Source organism: Neofelis nebulosa, chromosome X (genome assembly GCF_028018385.1).
Source record: "Neofelis nebulosa isolate mNeoNeb1 chromosome X, mNeoNeb1.pri, whole genome shotgun sequence".
In the NCBI taxonomy this organism is placed as follows: Eukaryota; Metazoa; Chordata; class Mammalia; order Carnivora; family Felidae; genus Neofelis; species Neofelis nebulosa.
In genome coordinates, this window is record NC_080800.1 from 7,351,671 (window position 1) to 7,371,630 (window position 19,960).

Genomic DNA, 19,960 nt, shown 5'->3' on the forward strand with positions numbered 1-19,960 from the left:
CCGTGTTGGATGACTGCCTACATTTAACCTTTACAGAGTGGCCAGTCGTGAGTGTCTCTTTAAATTTTATTTACCTGTGTGTGTGTGTGTGTGGGGGGGGTGTGTACTGCACCTTAAGCGGTAAATGGATTGTCACGGAGGAAATGGCCAAGGGAAGGTCAGTCTGAAGAGGCCCCGGGAGCGGGGCGGGGGGAAGGGCAGGGAGAGACAGAGAGCTATTTCCCACCAGCGTTGTTGAATTGTGTCCCTCAAAATTCATATGTTGAGGTACCACCGGGACCTCAGAATGCAACCTTATTTGGAGATAGGGTCTTTATAGAGGCAATTGAGTTAAAATGAGGCCATCAGGGTTGTTATAATCCGGTGTGACTGATGTCCTTCTAAGAGGAGGAAGGCACAGAGAGAAGGCAGTGTGAAGGGATGTGGGGAGAATGGCTGTCTACGGGCCAGAAAGAGGCTGGAAAAGATTCTCCGTCAGCGCCCTCAGAAGGAACCAACCCTGCTGTCATTTGGATCCCAGACTCGTGGTCCCCAGAACTGTGAGGCAATAGACGGCCGTTACTTGAGGCGGCCGGTCTGCGGTACTTGGTTGGGGCGGCCCTGGGGAGCTGGCATGGCACTGCTTTCAGAGGCCGGAGGGTCGCCCAGCCTGCTTTTTTTTTTTTTTTTTTTTTTTTTCCAACGTTTTTTATTTATTTTTGGGACAGAGAGAGACAGAGCATGAACGGGGGAGGGGCAGAGAGAGAGGGAGACACAGAATCGGAAACAGGCTCCAGGCTCCGAGCCATCAGCCCAGAGCCTGACGCGGGGCTCGAACTCACAGACTGCGAGATCGTGACCTGGCTGAAGTCGGACGCTTAACCGACTGCGCCACCCAGGCGCCCCCGCCCAGCCTGCTTTTATCGAAACTCCACGCAAGCTTTCCGCACAGTTTAGGAGGGAAGAGGCGGGCAGCGCCCTGTCAGCCGAAGCGGCGGCCCTCGGGTCCCGAGTGGACCCAGGCCTGCGAGGCTGTCGCGGAAGAAGGGCCCTCGGGGCCTGGGCTCGAATCTGGCTCCTCGCTTACCTTCTGTGAGACTCGAACCTGTGACCTGCCCTCTCCTCTGCCTCCGTTTGCTTATCTGTAGCGTGGGCCCGAGGGTGACGGTATTTAATTCGGAGACTGTCAAGGGCTCTAGCGACCGAATACGTGTGATGTGCTTAAAATAGCGCCTGGCACACAGAGTCCTGGAAAAAGTTGTTACTGTGAGAAGGAGTCTCGGGGAGGTTCGAATCCCTTGGCCCTTGGCACCAGGGGTGCAGAGACTCCTGCCTCTCCTCCCTCCCCCTAGCGGTGGGGATTGAGAACACTGAGTCTGTTGTGTCACTCGAGGCCACGTGCAGTCGGCCTCGTCCCCTCTGTGACACGCCGGCTGTGTTTCCCACCGTGACGGAGAGCTGTGTGGCCCCGGGGCCGTAGGAGGCGTACCGCGGAGGGAGGGTCACAGTCCCTCGCCAGCTGCCCGGTCCTGCGGAAGCGAGGCTGTAAGCGAAGGAGCACGGAGTGCTGGGAGCTGGGAGGCCGGCCAAGAAGGAAGGAGGAAGGAGAAGGAGGCCGCCGCGGCCCTCCCCTGTCTCTGTTGGCTCCGGGCAAAGTTTAATCTTCGAGTGTCTTTCCGCCTGCCCTTTGGCTCTGGGCTTCCCTCTTCTGGGGATGCTCACTGGCCCCGTGGCCCTCGGCTGGCCCCTTGCGCCACGACCACCGGGGGCTCCTCTCACTGTCAGCGCCTCTGGGGAACCCGCCTCGGGATCTGGAGGACTGGCTGGAAGGAGGGAATGCGTCCTGGCCCCTCACCATCCTGAAGGTGTCTACGTTTTAAAAAGGGAGAGTCCGGGGGCGCCTGGGTGGCTCAGTCGGTTGGGCGGCCGGCTTCGGCTCGGGTCATGATATCGTGGTCTGTGAGTTCGAGCCCCGCGTCGGGCTCTGTGCTGACGGCTCAGAGCCTGGAGCCTGCTTTCGATTCTGTGTCTCCCTCTCTCTCTGACCCTCCCTCATTCATGCTCTGTCTCTCTCTGTCTCAAAAATAAATAAACATTAAAAAAATAAAACAACAAAAAGGGAGAGTCCGTCGTCTCAAACGGATTTGACATCGGTGGGGTTTCGGGCCGTGGCTGGCGCGGGAGCCGGCCTCCACGGTGGCCCCGGCGGTCCTGCCTCCCGGTGCCCGGATCTGCGCGCGGTGTCCTCCCACGCTGGCCACCCAGGGCCCACCTGTGCCACCAGTAGGGCGCCGTGCCAGTGACGCCGTGGCTCTTCCGAGGCTAGGTCCCAAGACACTCTACTGCCTCCGCCTGTTCCCTCGGATCGCCTGCTTTGGAGGGAGGCAGCCGCCAGGTCCCATGGAGTCGCAGGACGGCGACCTGAGGCCTGCCGCCCGCAGCCCGCCCCAACTGCTACCCGTGTCCGGGAGCCAACTCGGAGGCGGGTCCTCCTGCCCCCATCGAGCCTTCAGATGACCGCAGCCGTAGCGGACCGCTTGACCACAACCTCCCGAGAGACCTCGAGCCGGAAACACCCAGACGAGCTGCTCACGAGTTCCTGACCCACAGAAGCTGTAAAATCATACGTGTTTAGCGTTTTTAGCTGCTGAGTCCCGGGGTAATTTGTTGTGTGGCATTGGACAGCGAGTACAGTGGTGAGGACCCAAACTTTCATGGTGGGGGAGGCCTGGCGCCGGCTACCCCTTGGGTCCGCTCCCCACGCGGGGACTGCCTCCCTCTTGACCCTTCTGAAGCTCCACTTTTCTCCAGCTGCTCCATGTTTGCTCACGGTGTGGCCCCCTCCTTCTCTAGCCCCCACCCCTCTCTTTCTCTCTTTCTGGCCGAGGGGAGAGGCGCTTCGTGCAAGGTTTATAGGTGCATTCACAGTAAGTTAGGGCATACTGATGACGACTTCGAGTGTGTCGATTTTTAGTACATGGACAGCTGCCTGTATTTTTTCACAATGTATTTCCCTATATTCATCTTCAGAGTCTGGACACTTTGGTACAATAACCCCCAATGCCAGTCGGGTTGGATGTCTGGCTGTCGTGTTGAGAACCGAGCATTTGCCAGTGTAGGTTGTAATCTGCTTTTTTTTTTTAAGGTTTTGTTTGTTTATTTTGAGACAGAGAGAGAGAGAGGGAGAGAAAACGAGCAGGGGAGGGGCAGGGAGAGGAAGAGAGAGAATCCCAAGCAGGCTCCGCACTGTCAGCACAGAGCTGGGTGCGGGGCTCGAACTCATGAACTGTGAGATCGTGACCTGAGCCAGAATCGAGAGTCAGACGCTCAACCGACTGAGCCCCCCAGGCGCCCCGTAGGATATAACTTTCTGTGCCAGCATCTCCCCTCTTCTTCTTACGACAGTGGAACATATGCTGACCTGTAACGCCGCGTGGACCCTGTGTCCTGTGCCCACCGCGCGGCGGGTCTGCCAGCCCCGGTGCCTTGGTTTTGTCCGAGGGTTCAGACTTTACACCTGAATTACTTCGGTGGGAGGTCATTTTTGCAAGAGGTGATGTGACAGGTATTTCGAAGATGCAGTATATCACAGGCTCTTTAGGGAGGTGTTGTAGCCTACAGAAGTCTAACTTTTGTAAAGTTAGAGGCCGTGAGATTTAATTCTAGCTGATGGCTGTTTTGGATCGCCCTTCAGTAAGGCTTTTACCGAAATACATGTGCGGAAAAATGTGTAAAGCAGAAGTGTGCAGCTTGCTGATTTTTCCCCAAGGGACCACACCCGGATAACCAGGGCTTAGATTAACCGGAACATGACCAGTCCCCAGAAGCCACCTGCGGGTCCCCTTCTAGGGACTCCCCAGCCCCAGGGTATCTGCTCCGACAGATTCATTTTGCTGGTTTGGAACTTTCTATCAGCGGACTCGCGTGTTCCTTCGTGTCCGGCTTGACGTTGGGTTTGCGAGCTTCAGCCTGGTCAGTGTGAGTAGTGGCACGTCATTCGTGGTCACGGCTGTGTGTGGTTGAAGGGTTCGCTGTGTACACGTGTGTCTGTTTTCTTTTACTGCTTTCAGGGTATCCTCCTTTCCGCTGGTGTTAACAACTTGATTTTGCTACGCCTTGGTGTGGTCCGGTTTGTTTACTGATTTATTTACTCTTGTGCCAGGGTTTGCGGGCCTGGGATCCCGTATCTGGGATCGAGTCTAATAGCTCGAATCCCTACAGTAAGTGTACGGGGCAACTAATCAAACTTTATTTCAGGAAACTTCTCGAGAGAGTTTGAAGCGAGTTTTAAACCAGTTTCCCTCTCACCTCCTCCACTTGGGTAAGAATGGCGAAGAAGGTTCGCCTAAAGGAACTGTCAGCTTGTGGTGCTTTTAGCCACCGCGATGGGTTCAGAGTCCACTCCCGTGGTCCCCGGTGGCACAGGCCCGCGGTTGAGTATCAGCCAGGATGCTTGGCAGCCGCACTGTCGTCTCTGTATTTCTCAGCTCAGCTGTTTTCATGGGTGAAATGTAATAAAGGAAAATCAACATGAATCGAGCAGTTAAAAGGAAACCCCGCAAACCTAGCAGGGAAGGTGGTGTCACACAAGTGTGGGACGGTGCGCGAACCAGATGATATGTAGTCAAAGAAAGGTGTTAAAACCACTCACGTTTTACATGGGTAGCGACTTCAGTCTGGTTTATATTACTCTTTTTGTCCTGAGTGTGTGCACGGATAAGGTATCTTTCTTGTATGTATTATTCAGTATGTCTACACAGTGATGTCCAAAGCATCGAGCTGAGTGCTGGATAGAGGTCTTTTTTTTTTTTTTTTAATCTATAGATGGATTACAATATTAGTAATGCGCTTGTAGAATGGAGATAGTGTATGTGGTCGGCTAAGCTTTTTAGGTTTAGTGGGTAATATTACTGTATGGCAGGGCCCAGCAAACGCTTCCTCAAAAGTCCAGATAGTAAATCAAGGTGAGCAACTGACCTCAAGGAACTCCCAATCTGATACGGAAGGAAGCAAGCTTGCAAGTAATTATTCTAACAAAACGCAGTTTGTAAATAAGGTCGATGTTAAAAATACTAGTGATGAAAATACAGTGGGAAGGATACAGGGCATGGGGGAGAGTGGGAAATAGGAGGGGACAAAAAATGAAGGGGCCAGTGGTTCCCCAAGTACAGTCCACGAGCCAGTATCATCAGTCGGCCTCCCTGGGAGCTTGTTAGAAATGCAGATCGCTGGGCCGCACCCCGGAGCTGCTAAAGCTGAAAGTCCGGGCGTGGGACCTGGATCCAGCGTGCTGGGAGTGCTGACGCACACTGGGATTTGTGTGTATCCCATCTAGGCAGTGATCGGCCACCAGTGTCCTGTCGAGGGGCGTAGGACAGGCCATTTGGGTGCTCAGGCTGTCCCAGAATTGCTAGAGGCCTCGGGACGGCTTGGACCCTTGTGTTGACGGACTGTTAATCTGTTTTACGTTGCCCGTTAGCATAATGTGTCCAGTTTTTCTTTTATGGATCATGCTTTTGTGTCCCTTCTGATAAGTCTTCGCTTAGCCCCACGTCATGAAGACATTGCCCTTTGGTGCGGGGCCATAAGAACACCCCTTGTGGGTTTTACATAGGCAAAGGCATCAGTGGCCGACGAAGCAGAAAACGCCATGCTGCCTTCATCTGTGTTCTCCCAGAGGTGGACCCTGAGACCAGGAGCCCAGTGCGGGGTCTTTTGGGAGGCGCGTGGGCAAGTGTGGCTGTGAAAGAAGGCAGCCATCAGAGGCTGGGCTGGAGGTGCGGGTCACCCAGTGGGCGACTGGAGGCTACCTCTATGCTCTGGGCGCTGTAGGAACAGGGGCTTTGTGTGTCACCGGTCCCCGAGATCATCTCTGGGTTCAACCAGGGGTATTCACAGGACAGTCTATGGTTGTTTTCATGGCTGTGCTTGATTATAGCCGGGGAGGGGGCGCTGTAGGGCAAAATCAGCAAAGGGGAAAGGCCCGGTCGTTAGAGCCTCAGTGCTGGGGGTTTCACTGGAGGCTGCTTCCGCCGGCACCCTCTGTCTAGCTCGCTGTCAAAATTCCAGACCTTTAGAGGGAAAGCGGGAGTGTGGCACAAATGACATTATTTGGACAGCCAGTGTACACACAGTGAGCCATTCTTACCACTTTGGGGATGGTGGGAACCCTCTTGAAGTCCCAGTTCCCAGATGCAGGCCTTCCCAAGGAGAGCAGTGTCCGGCCTGCAGTGGTAAATCTTTTCTGTACAGGTGCAAAACACATGCCTTGAAGTGATTCCGTTCGAGGGGTGAGGGAGCGGGGGTGTTTCTACACCAGCTCCTGAGAGCCCTCGGGTCCTACCTGCTCCCAGTAATGTACTTCGGGCGTGCCGTGGCTCCAGGGCCACTTTCGGGGGGTCCTGAAACAGGGGTCTCGGGCACAGAGATACTGTCGGAAATCAGCTGCAGCTTATCGGAAGGGTTTGAGGGGTACGGGTAGCATCGGATGCAGTCGTTCTTCTAGAAACTGGGTGAGGACAACAAAGCCTATACAGGGCAGTTCACGTGCCTGTGGTCATGCAGTGGTTTTACAACTGTGGGGGAAGCGACCAAAGGCCGGTCTTCCCTAGAACTTCCTTGGGGTGTGACAGGAGCCCGACGCGGGGCTCGAAACCATGAGCCGTGAGTTCGTGACCTGAGCTGAAGTCCGGCGCTTAACCGACTGGGCCCAAGGCGTCTGGAATCTTGAAGCATCAGAGTAGCTAATTACTTGCAGAAACTCTTCTGATTGTAGGATATTATAGAAACCTCAGTGTGTGTGTGTGTGTGTGTGTGTGTGTGTGTGTGTGTGTGTGTGTTAGAAACTACCTTTTCAATTTTCCCAAAGCTTCCAGGTCGAAATGTTGCTAGTGAGGTCCTTTAGTTGCATTTTTAGGGTCTAGTCCATTCATCAATTGATGGACCTTTGGGTGGTTTTCACTTTTTGGCTGGTAGGAATAATGCTGTTGTGAGCATTTGTGTGTTTGTGGACGTGTTTGCAGTTCCCTTCCATATAAGCCTGGGAGTGGAATTGCTGGGTCATGTGGTGAGTCTGTGTTTAACCTTCTGAGGTGCTGTGAGACTGAAACCACTTTTCTTAACTGAACTTTTTATGGAAGTAAACATCTATCTATAAGAATGCAAAAAGTGTAAGTGTGCACCTCCACGAATTTTTGCAAAGGGAACTCAACTACGTAACCAGCAGCCAACTCGATGAACAGAATGTGACTGGTCCCCAGAAACCTTCTGTGACTTCTTCCAGGCCCTACCCCTACCCCTAGAGGTATCTGCTATCCATACTCTCACCACAGATTAATGTTGCTGGTTTTGAACTTTAATACATTTTTTAATGTTTTATTTATTTTTGAGAGAGAGAGAGAGAAAGAGAGAGAGAGAATCCGAAGCAGGCTCTAGGCTCCAAGCTGTCAGCACAGAGCCCAATGCGGGGCTTGAACCCACAAACCAGGAGATTGTGACCTGAGCTGAAGTTGGATGCTTAACCGACTGAGCCACCCAGGTGCCCCTTGAACTTTGTATAAATGGAATCTTTTACTTCCAGCTTTTGTTCTACATTATGTTGTAAAATCTCTGTCGTTGGGTGTAATTACTGATTGTTTGTTCTCTTTGCTCTGTAGCAGCAAACATTTTCTTTTTCTTTTAAAAAAATTTTTTTTAACGTTTATTCATTTTTGAGAGACAGAGACAGAGCATGAGTGGGGACGGGGCAGAGAGAGAAGGAGACACAGAATCTGAAGCAGGCTCCAGGCTCCGAGCTGTCAGCACAGAGCCCGATGCGGGGCTCAAACTCATGAACTGTGAGATCATGACCTGAGCCGAAGTCGGACGCTCAACCAACTGAGCCACCCAGGCACCCCAGCAAACTTTTTCTATTAAGGGCCAGATAGTGAATATTTGAAGCTTCGGGGGCCATGTGGCCTCTGTCAGAACTACTCAGCTCTGCCCTGGCCACATAAAAACAGCACGAGACAATACACAAATTAACAACTGGGGCTGTGTTTCAATAACGCTTACTTTGTGGACACCGAAACTGAATTTCTTACAATCTTCGTTTGTCACATAATATCATTCTTTTGTGTTTTGATGATTAAAAAAATGTAAAAGCCATGCTTACCTGGTGAGCCGTGCAAAAGCAGGCGGTGAGCTGGACTTGGGCCACGGGATGATGCATTTTGCCAGCGCCTGTTCTGTAGTGTTCGATTGTGGGACTAAGCCCTGATACATTTTTCTCCTCTACTGTGGACGGGCTTCTGGGTGCTTTCCCACTTGGAGCCATTACGCGTGGTGCTGCTGTCATGTTTTACATCCACACGTAAGACGTGGTTGAAGACCTTCCACCTGTCCCCTCCTCTCTCAGCCTGGCAGTGACCCGGCCGTAAGAGCCTGGCAGTTCTTTCCCAGATCAGACCACGTTGCCTTATTTGCCGACTTCCCTGTTAGCGAATTCCCAGATGACTTGGGCAGATGGAACGGAGACTCGTAACTCAGATTAAGAGGTGAAAACCCTCCAATCAGCGAGGAAGGCTGGTCCCCACGGGGGTGAGTACCCCAAGATTCCTCCTGCAGTGTGGACGCGCCAGAAACTGCCACTGAAACCTCCCGGGCTCATGAGCCTTTCTTTCCAGCAGGCTGTCCTTGCCACCTTTCTCCTTTCTGTCCCCTTGGAGCAACTGAGCTGACATTCAGGGCTTAGCAAATGTTTCCTATGAAGGGCCAGTGGGGAAGTGTTTTCAGCTCTGCGGGCCTTACCGTCTCTGTCGCAGCTGCTGCACTCGGCTGCGGTAGGGCGAAGCAGCCCCAGACGGGGGGTAAAAGGAAGGCGTGCGGCCATGTGCCCTTAACACTTTATTTACAGAAACAGGCGGTGGGCTGGATTTGGCCTGCGGGCTGTGGTTTGCCAGCCCTTGCTTTGTGCCCCGAGCGTTCCTGGGCCCGAGCTCGCTCCCAGACCCCTGTCCGAGGTACCGGAGCTACCAGCAGACCTTTACCTACCAACGGGAGTCAGCAAAGAAAGCATCGTGATCCATTGGGAGAAGGACAGAGATAAGTAGGCGACCGAAATGCCCATCAGCGGATGAATGGGCGAAGGCGACGTGATGTGTACCTACAGTGGCGTTTGAAAAGGAGCCCTCCCATGCGCAGCCACACGGATGAAATAAGCCAGTCACAGAAAGACAAATACTGCATCGTTTCATTTGCAGGGAGTCAGACTCACAGAAGCAGAAGGTAGCAGTGGTTGTCAGGGGCTGGGGGGAGCGGATATGGGGGGGGGGTTGTGTATAAAGTTTCAGTTACGGAAGACGAAAAATATCTAGAGATCTGCTATACAACATTCTGCACAATAATGTGCTGTGCGCTTAAGATTTGTTACGAGGGTGGCTCTTGTGTTGTTACTGTTTTAACCATCATTTGAAAAAAACAAGAAAAACCGAGCATGCTTTTGGGTGGCCAAGGAGGAAGCCCTCAAATCCCTCTGGGGAAATTAGTGCACGTTGCCCAGAGAGAGTGAAACAGAACAGGATTCTGGAGGGTGAATAGAAGCTTTCCAGTCAGAGGGCAGGAAAGCCATTCAAGGTAGAGGAAACGGACGCTCAAATGTATGGGTTTCTGCGTGACGTTTTTGGTCAGACATGCTGATAATCCTTATTAGCCTAGGATGGGGTGTTCTATGTTCAGTCAGGCCTTGGTTATACCTGGGTCAGAACCCGTCATTCTTCATCTCGATCTGGGTGATTTCCTGCCTTCATTCACCTTGGAGAAACCGTTTTGTTATTGCCGACACCCAACTATGCAAAGTGCGGGTTTCCTTAACATTTTACAGATCCCTGTTTTGAGGGTGAGCCGACCCATCCAGAGCTGTGTTCGACATCGACGTCCTAAGTTATGTCACCGAGAGTGTCACAGTCAACACATGCTTGTGTTCGTTGGGCCCTGGGTGAAGTGAGTTTTACTGGACACAGTCCGTTGTTGTCATCTGCTGTCGAACACTTTGACCCTAGCCCCTTGGAGTCGTCCTACCAGAAGACCAAACCTAGATACCTTCTAGCCTTAAAGGACTGCATAAAAGATCTAGGTGCCCCATGTGTCTTCCAGAGCCCCTTTGTAGGTAAACAGGGTCGCGTGGGAGAGATGTTACTTTGTCAGGCCGCGGATGCCTCCGGCTGGAGGCGTTTTATCAGCCGGTCCTCATCCTGTCCCGTCCCCGGGGCTGGTCTGCGATGCCACAGCTTGCTTATCTGCCTCATTCCTCCTCTCCCTCGAGCCCAAGTAACAATGTTAAACACTGTTAGGACGCCGCCACGTGACAGGCTCTTCAAAAAACCCGGTGGCTTGGAACAATAACCATTTATGCTTCTCACAGTCTGTGGGTGGGCTGGGTGATTTGATTGGGCTAAACTCAGCTGATCTTGGCTGGGCTCGCTCATCGATCTGTGCCTGGCCGGGCCTCGGTGACCTAGGACGGCCTCAGCCAAGATGACCCAGCTCTCCATTCCGTGCGGTCTCTCAGCTTCCAGCATTCTAGCCTAGGCTCCTTCCCGTGACAGAGGTGGAGGTCAAAAAAAAAAAAAAGCAGAAGCTTCATCACCTCTTGGGATCTAGACTGAGCACACGTGCATGCTGTCACTTCTGCCACATGTCACAAGGCCGGTGCAGAGTCACTGGGTGGAGAGATGGACTGCACGTCTTAACAAAGAGGACCTGTGAAGTCCCCTTGAAAATGTGGTAGGTACACGGAGGGGTAGAGAATATGACCTTTTTCGCAGTCAGCCCACTGCGTAGATCAGGGATCAGCAAACGCTTTCTGTACGCGGCCGAAATACTGAACATTCTAGGCTTTGTGGGCCATACTGTCTTCGCCATGACCGCTCAGCTCTCGTGATGTGAAAACAGCCATAGACCCTACCTAAACGACTGGGCATGGCTGTGTTCCAGCTGCAGTGCTGAGCCCTGACCTAGATGATCCGGACCAAGTAGGAATCTCAGAGCCAGGTTCCAGGATGTTGTCCTTCCTGAAACCGTGGCCTTGAAGCCATAAGCATAGGTGTCACGTGCCAGCAGAAGCACTCTTCTTGGAGAGAAGAAATGAGAACAGGTGAGAGGAGCGGGGCTCCCCACTGAGGTACAGATGACTGTTGGCATCCATTTGGGGCTGTTCCCTGAACCATGATGAACTTACGGAGGTTAAGTTTATTTCTCAGCAAGTCCTTGGAGTTCGCTTCTAGTTGCTCTCATGTTTGGCTGGACTCTCATTCCTTACCCACCCATGTCTCCCACCTGGATTCCAGATAGAATTCTTTCCATTTTTCTAACCTGGATGCCCTCTTCTCACCCTCCCCCGGACCCTCCTGTCTTTCCTAATAATCCCAGTGTCAGAAGTGACCTCACCACCTCCTTCTGGGCTCCCACAGAAGACCCCAACTACATCCCGTTTATTTTCCTTTACCAGTTATGTGTCTAATTGTCACGACCATGACCTACTCCATCAGAATTTAAAGGTGGTGACTGTTCTCAAGAGTGACTTTTTGATTCAACCCTGATTGCCTGGAGTTGTTGCTTGACTACAGATTTGGTTAAGCTTCAGGGAACACGGAGTCCCTTTTTTATTTATTTATTTATTTATTTATTTATTTATTTATTTATTTATTTTTGGGACAGAGAGAGACAGAGCATGAACGGGGGAGGGGCAGAGAGAGAGGGAGACACAGAATCGGACTCCAGGCTCCGAGCCATCAGCCCAGAGCCTGACGCGGGGCTCGAACTCACGGACCGCGAGATCGTGACCTGGCTGAAGTCGGACGCTCAACCGACTGCGCCACCCAGGCGCCCCACGGAGTCCCTTTTTAATAGAATGTTCGAGTCTCTGCTCTCTTATTTTTCCCATCAGAGATTTTCTTTGCCACATATAATACAAAGCTGTTACCACCTTGTTTTTGTAGAAATGAGAATGAGATCTTTGCTTTCTAATTTCACTCCTTCCTTTTTATTATTGGTTGCTACTGACTTATGCAACATGATTCTTCCCTGGGTACCCATCAGCGGGTATAGTTTTCAGCTTGGCATAGCTCAGACCTCAAACTTTTAAAGTTTTAAAGCAGCCGAGTTGCACAGACGGTCAATAAATCACTCACTATTGCTACTTTATTGCTTGTAAGGTGATTACCCCACTTTGCCCATAGCGACTTTTCCATTTGATTAAAACGCAGTTAGTTTCATCAGGTCGTGGTTGAGTCCTCCAGATATAAAAAGACATAAAGCAATGAGAGACGCCTATGCTCAAATATTTTTATAACTACCCTTTGCCTCTTTAACCATCTACTCCAGCACTTTTGTGGTCCTCGCCCTATAATTCAAATTTCCATGCTCTTCGCCAAAGTAATTTTTATTTAGTGCTTATTCCAACCTCTTGTCTTTGTAAGAGCGTATTATTTTTTCTGCTAACTGGTGGGGAGCATTGGTCCTGCTGCAAAGCATTTTCTACATCTCAAATGAGCTCCTACGTGATCTGTAAATGAGGCTCTGATGGTGGTATAACGTGGAAGGTGTCTTGGGGGCCAGGGTAGTGGGAGTGGAATTGTTATCTTAGGCAGGAAGAAGAGAAACTCCGCCCGGCTACCGTTCTGGCAGCCTGAGCCCTTTTGACTGTATTTTAAGAAAAATTAAAAGTGAGTGCCTGTATCCAGAGCTTCTGTGCCCAGGGGGCGTGCGGCCAGCCTGGCCCGGCTCGTGGCCTTTCTTAGTCTGTTTGGGCTGCTGTGATCAAGTCTCACAGACTGGGGGGCTTACAGGCAATAGACACTTTGGTCTCGCAGTTCTGGAGGCTGGAAGTCTGACGCCGGGGGGCCAGCCCGGTCGGGTGAGTGAGGGCCCCTTTCCCACTCAGGACTCCTCATTGTGTTCTCACACGGTGGAAGGGGTGAGGGAGCTCTCTGGGGTCTCTTGTATATATGTATGTATTTATTATCTATTATTTTTTTTAAAGTTTATGTATTTATTTTGAGAGAGACAGAGACAGCACGGGTGGGGAAGTGGCAGAGAGGGAGAGAGAATCTGAAGCAGGCTCTGCGTGGGCAGCACAGAGCCCGACGCGGGGCTCGAACTCGTGAAACCGCGAGATCATGACCTGAGCCGAAAGCAAGAGTCAGACGCTTAACCGCCTGAGCCACCTGGGTGCCCCTGGGGTCTCTTGTAAAAGGGCACTAATCCCATTCGTGATGGCTTTGCGCCCCTGACCTAATCACCTCCCCAAGGCCCCACCTCCTAACAGCATCACCTTGGGGGTTACGACGTCAACATGTGAATTTTGGGGGGGGGACACAAACATTCAGACCGTAGCATGGGTCACGTGGCAGGTCGTCGTCTTCCCTTGTCGGTCTCCATGGGTCCCCCCGCCCAGGGCCACCGCCCTCTGCAGCTCACCCTGGCTTCCGCCAGGTAGCTACTGGCTCGCCAGCATGCCACATCTGTAGTGACGACCACAGAGGCTGCCTGCCTGCGTGGTCTCCTTCATCTCACGAGAGGACCAGTCACTGGTTTGGTTCCAGGGATTCGATTGTGAGCGGCGCGCCTCCGCCCTGCTTCCCCTCCAGTGCTCTCGTTTGGATGGCTCCCTCGCTTCCACAGTACTTGAGGTTTTCCAGAAATGCGGGTGGCCGATCCTCGTGATTTGCGGTTCTGCGTCTGCGCATCTGCCTACTCGCTAAAACGTACCTGTAAGCCTTGCCCCCCAGCCCCCGCGCGTGCCTCTGTCCCTGTTATTCACGGACGTGTGCGTGTGCAGAGTGGCGAAAAGTCCGAGTCCCCAGAGAGGCGCGTTCCCAGCCCCTCCGTCTGATTTCAGCTCCCAGACTAGAAACGAGTGTCCTTTGCCCGGACTGTTTCGTGCCAGGGTTTTCACATTTTTGTGCTCTTATTATGGGTAATTGTGCTGTTGGCAATGGCCCTGAGATGCAGTGCTCCTGGTGTTTCCATTTGGAAGAAGGCTGCAGCGTGCCTTGTGGAGAAAAGACATTTGTCAGACACGCTTCGTCCAGGCACGACTTGTCGCGCTGTCAGCCGCGACTTCAGTGTTAATGAATCAGCAACATCTATTCGGTAAGATATCCTTAAACAGGAACACAGAAAACAAGGTTGTAGATTGACCCGTTCACAAAAATGCGACCTCGTTTACAAAGATGATGCTTGCGGGAGCCTAACCCCACCTAACGCTTTGGGACGTTGCCTCCGTGCTCACCAGTTTGGAGTTCATGGTGCCTTTATAGAACATAATGACCGCGTGTGACAAAGGAAAAAGTACATGTGGATGATTCTGCCGTGTCTGTGCAGATGTCCTGCATGATGGTTTTAATCACAGGTTCTCTCTCCCAGGTGTAACTAGCATGGTCCATGCAGGAGCGATGAGTGGTTCTGGAAACCTGATGGATTTCCTCGATGAGCCATTCCCTGATGTGGGGACATATGAGGACTTCCACACCATCGACTGGCTAAGGGAAAAGTCACGGGACACCGACAGACACAGAAAGGTAGGTGGCGTTCCTAAAAGACATATTGAAGGGGGACGCTTCCTGAGCTGAGGTTAGGGTCACATGTCACGTGCTGGGCTACGTTCTAAAAAAGAGAAGGCCTAGTGGGAGAGGCAGAGATGTGGACAGATAATGACGGTATTAGGTGCTCGGGGTGGGGGGCTGTGTCATACAGAGGTATGGTGTGGGGGGCAGGGAGGGGACTCCGGAACCAGACAAGTCAGGCACATCGTGCCCTTGGCCCCTTTAGGCGGGGTGACTTTTGGGGTGCCATTTCGGGACCCTGGTTTCTCTTCTGCGAGGATGGAGGTCATTCGGCGTGAACACCGAATGAGGTGTGTGTGTACGAAAGCCCGCCCGTATTTCAGGGCCTGGCGTCAAGCGGGCAGTCAGCACATACGTCAGTGGCCACGGCGGGGTGGTATCGGGGCCGTGTGATCATTCGGGAGGGACGGTCAGGGAAGGGTGTTTTAGAGAGGGTGACATTTCACTGGGGTCTGGAAGGATGACTGGGAGTTTGCTAGGCGGAGAAAGAGGAAAGGCTTCCCAGGTCAGGAGCGGCCCTTTTTCGCGTGGCGGAGGCATGACAGAACCCGGCGCCTGGGTGGTTCCGGCGGCTCGGAGGCCCGGCGGAGGGTTCCCAGAAGGGAAGACCTGAGTCTGGCGGCACGGGCCGTGGAGCCGCGCTGGGGGTGGTGGCCAAGGAGGCCGCGAAGAGGGGGTTGGATTTCCTCTTCCCGGTCGCGGTCACGGTCACGGAGTGCGAGAAAGATGCGTCGCAAAGGGAGACGCGGGAAGGAAGCTCGGAGATCAGCTGGGGGGAAAGAGGAAGCAGGCGCGACCGAGGGCAGTGAAGTGCGGGCGGCGAGAGGCTCCGGGTCAAGTTCGTCAGGGGAGCCGCCGACGGGGATTTGGGGCGGGTCTCGGGGGCGGGCGGGGAGCGGAGGCCGGGACGAGGCCCCGGCCGCGGGTTCGAAGCGGGGACCTCTGTTGGCGGGAGGAAGAGGGGAGCGGCCGGCGTTTCCGTGGGAGCCGCTCCGAGTGCGCGCCGTTGACGCAGCCCGCGGCTGAGGACGGTTGGCAGGTGGGGGGCGCCCTGCGGTTCCGGGGTGAGGGCGGGGCTGCGGAGGCGTCGGGGTTCCGAAGCGGCCGAGGCGGCCTGTGTGCGGAGACGGAGAAGGTCCGGCGGGGCGCAGACGGGGCGCCCGTGACAGACGCTTCGAAGAGGCACGTAGAGGCGGAGGAGGGGAACCGGCGAAGTGGCCGCGAGCGAAAGGAGGGAGAGAGTGGCGAGGTGGCGGACGGGCCCTCGGGGACGGCACCTTCCCGGTAGGCGAGGAGTGTCCCGTCGCTGCACCGAGCGGTGGGAGAAGGGGAAGAGACGCGTGTGGGGGTGCGGCGGGGTCAGAGGACGGCCCGGCCCCTTGGCCCCCGGCGTGGAGGAGCGCGGGAGACAGGGAGGCCTGCGGCCTGCGGCCGCGGCGGCCAGACTCCGGCCCTCGGGCCCTGTCGGGCACCAGAGTGTTCCCGGAACGCGGCCACGCACGCCGCTTCGCCCCTTCGCGTCTGCGTTCCTCGCGGCTCCTTTCGTGCCACTGTCGCACGGCCAGGTAGTTGTGCCAGAGGCCCGCCGGGCCGCGGAGCGCACGGTCTTTCCAGAAGATGCTGTGAAGGGTGCCGAGAGGAAGGCGTCCCAGGAAGGCGGGGCCCTGTGAAGGGGGAGCAAAGGTGACCCGTGCCGCTCATTCGGAGCTCTTACTCGTAACGTTCACCCTGGGAAAGAAGCAAAGGAAATGAACTCGTTGTTGAAGGGGTTCTTTGGCGAGCAGACCTTACAGTGTAAGTGAAAGCAGGAATTCTTGTTTTTATTTTATTTATTTAAAAAATTTTTTTAATGTTTATTTTTGAGAGAGAGAAAGACAGCACGAATGGGGGGCGTGCAGAGAGAGAGGGAGACGCAGGATCCAAAGCAGGCTCCAGGCTCTGAGCTGCCAGCACAGAGCCCGATGTGGGGTTTGAACCCACGGACTGTGAGATCATGAGCTGAGCTGAAGTCGGATGCTTAACCGACTGAGCCACCGAGGCGCCCCTGTCATTCCTTTTTTTAAATAAGGTTTATTTCTTTATCTTTGAGAGAGGAGAGAGCACACGTGCGCACGAGCAGGGGGGAGGGGCAGGGAGAGAGGGGCCTCCAACTCCTGAGCCGTGAGATCACGCCTGAGCCCAAACCAAGAGTTGGATGCTTAACTGTCTGCGGCACCCGGGCCCCTAGCCCCACCTCCCAGCAGTAATTCTTATTGAAAGTGGTGACGATGAATTCATGCCTCCCTTCGAATGGCTTCTGAATAATCAAAGATCAAATCACACTTCGGAAGTTTTTTTAATTAAGTGATTGTCGGGGTGGGGGGGATTCTAATTCTTTGGAGACTGTTATGGCATCCTTGTCACCCTGTGATCCAGAAAGCCCATTCTGTCATCGTGCTGGGCAACCGAAAGGATATCGTCAGTGGGAATTCTGTTGCTTAATCACGCTCATTTTCTTAGGCGCCCGTTTCCCAAGGAAACCGTTCCTCGGCAGGAAGCATGGGTTACAAACTGTATCCAGATGAACCGCTGTATCTTTTTGTTTCTAGATAACCAGCAAAAGCAAGGAGTCCATATGGGAGTTCATCAAGAGTCTGCTGGACGCCTGGTCAGGATGGGTGGTGATGCTGCTCATTGGCCTGCTGGCGGGTATGTGGAGGGCACGCGGCGGACACGTGGAGGGGCAGGAGGTCCTCCTGGGCGGAGCTGGAGGTACCAAAACCCAAATCGACAACTGTCTGGGACGGTATCCCGAAAAAGAAGCGATCCTCTCTTATCCGTCGAGGCTTTTCTTACTTGAAATACCAAGGAGCAAAATACACGACCACACGTTTCACGTGACATGTGCCATCAGTAAGGCAAGACCCCAAGGCCTGGGCCCGAGTGCCGTCCCTGGAAAGCTGTAATTAGAGAGCTGGTAGCCGCTTCTGCACTGCACGGTCGTTCGTTGCCGTAGTGGATTTTATCGAAGGCACATAGTTTGCATTGTATGCCAGAAAGTGTGGGAGCACTTTGATCTCTAAAAACCAAACCCCATAGGAGGGAGGTGTTTACGGATACTGGCAGGCCCTGGAACGAATTGTACACATCCTAAAGATACTCAGGATAATTCCAGCCCCCCGCAGGCTGTGGACTAGGCCCAGGGGAGATACCTGCAGGCCGACGTTGTTGTGACCCTCAGGGACTCCGGGCCCTTCATTTTATAATCCCGTCACCCTGCTGCCAGCGGGAGGTGTCCAGAGTGAAGGGATGAGTATCTGGAGGGGACACCTGCCCTTTGAATGTCACAAGTACCAGCTCTCCGTGGAAATTGTTTCCTGAAACTTAGTTCCTTTTAGGAGGCTGTGAAGGTTAACGTCTAAGAATAAAATATCTGAGCACACTAAGAGATGCCCTTGATAAAAATCACCTGCCTGTAATATCATCATAGTTGTGGTTATAGGATCGATCAGAGGATCACTAGAATACAGGCTGAATGTAGTAAATGTTCTAAAAAAGAATATTAAGGGAGCATAGATACACATTTTCCGATTACAGAGGATTTTGATTTCTGGACATTCTTTCATTTATTCCATATACAGTTGTGGGAGAGGCTTGGTTGCCAGGGAGGGGCTCCATTGGCCTTGGCCTGTCCTAAAGAGCCCAGACTAGTGTGGAAGGGGGGGCTCTTTCCCTCTGGTCACGGTGGCTGTCCATCCATTTCCCTAATTTTAGCCTCCCTTTCCCGGGGGCATCCCCTGTATAAAATGGCAGCAATGCCGGCGGGGAATTTGATTTCACGCATATACGGCGTTTCGCCACCAATTTGTTTGACTGCTTCCACAAAGACCTTTGAAAGTGGGCAGGGTAGGAATTTGCTGTGAATTTTGACGTCTTTATGTAGAATAGGTGTATGAAGCTGTATACTGTATCATTATTCTTGCCTTCTGGGAAGGACGAGTAAATAGAGGAAATGAGGAAATCCGGAATAGATACTCCAGCATCTACCCAGGGCGCACAGCGCAGCATGGATTTATTGACGAACGTAAGAGCCTGATTGGGCTCTCTTTAACCAATCCGGACACTGCCCGGTTGGTTTCACTGCCAGCCCAATTTTTGTCAGTTGTTTCAGGAAGAATCACCTGGGGAATGAAAACAAAAATTCTGCTGCCTGGGCTTCAAGGAAATAGGATCCCTGGAGATGGTGCCCTAGCATCGGGTAAAGCCCCTCTCCTCTCTTTCTCCCAGCCCCCTCTACCTGCGATTCTAATGTGCAGCTGGGGCTGAAACCCCCCTGGCGAAGGGTGATCCCTTGGACACACCAGCAGACAGATCTAGGAGGAAGGCGAGAAGGGGATGATACTGACAGTGAAGGTGACCTTGAAGGGAAAGTCAGCAAATTGTGTCCCGTTCACTTTTCCGTTCCCCAGTTGTTCTGACTGTGGGGGAGGACTCAGGGGTCCCACTGCCTGGCCTGGCCTCTCCTCAGCGGCGCCCTGGGCATCCTGTTTTGACTCCCATTATGGGGAGGCCTGAGCAGCGTCGCCTCTACAGGGCGTTTATCAGGAATCACCACTGGGTGTCGCTGTTGTTCCACCGAAGGAAGCTGAGCTGCACAGTGCGGGCCAGCCCGCCGAGTCCGCCCGGAAGGTTGGAGGAGGGATAAGGTGATCACAAATGAAAGAATAGTGACGAAATTCGGGGGGGAATCCTTGGGGTTTGCCCTTGGGTATCTACTGGACCCCTCCCTCACCTTCATTAGGTCTTCGTTCAAGTGTCCTCTTCCCTTGAGGCATTCCCTGACCACCTTTCCTAAAAGTCCTCTCTCCCTGTCTCAGCCTCGCCCCAGTATGCGTGCGTGTGCGTGTAAAACCTTCATTAGGACATAATTCACATCTTGTACAATTCACCTTGTTAAAGTATACAATCGAGTGGTTTTTAGTGTATGCAGAGTCGTAAAACTGTCACCGCTATTTTAGAACATTTTCATCAGCCCCCAGAAGACCTCCATACCCCTTAGCTATCAAGCCCCAGTGCCCCCAGCCTCCTCCCAGCCCTAGGAAGCCCCGGATCTACTTCCCGTGGCTATACGTTTGCCTCTCGTGGACATTTCACGCAGTGGGATCCTACCGTATGTGGTCCTGTGGTTGGTTTCCTTCACTGGGCATCACGTTTCGGGGTCCGCCCTGTCACGTGCGTCAGTGCTTCACCCTTTTTTGTTGCCAAATGCTGTTCCCTCGTGTGGATAGACCGCATTTTATTTCTCCATGCAGCAGTATGGGCGCGTGGGTCGTGTCCACTTTTCGACTGCTGTGAGGAGTGCTGCCATGAACATTCGTATGCGAGTCCATGCACGGACT

The 19,960-nt window shown here is 53.2% G+C and overlaps 1 protein-coding gene across 4 annotated transcripts in view; it reads left to right on the forward strand.

Moving 5' to 3' along the window:
- CLCN4 (chloride voltage-gated channel 4) overlaps window positions 1–19,960 on the forward strand; it is a 63,410-nt gene that overhangs the window by 11,654 nt on the left and 31,796 nt on the right. For 3 of the 4 annotated variants that reach the window (XR_009257354.1, XM_058714836.1, XM_058714837.1), the window contains 2 exons: window positions 14,369–14,537; window positions 17,171–17,270. Coding sequence is in view for 3 of the 4 variants with exons in the window: in XM_058714836.1 (XP_058570819.1) it covers window positions 14,369–14,537; window positions 17,171–17,270 (269 nt within the window). In the remaining variant the exon portion in view is untranslated. The remainder of the gene's footprint in view (window positions 1–14,368; window positions 14,538–17,170; window positions 17,271–19,960) is intronic. The other variant, XM_058714838.1, reaches the window with a different exon arrangement.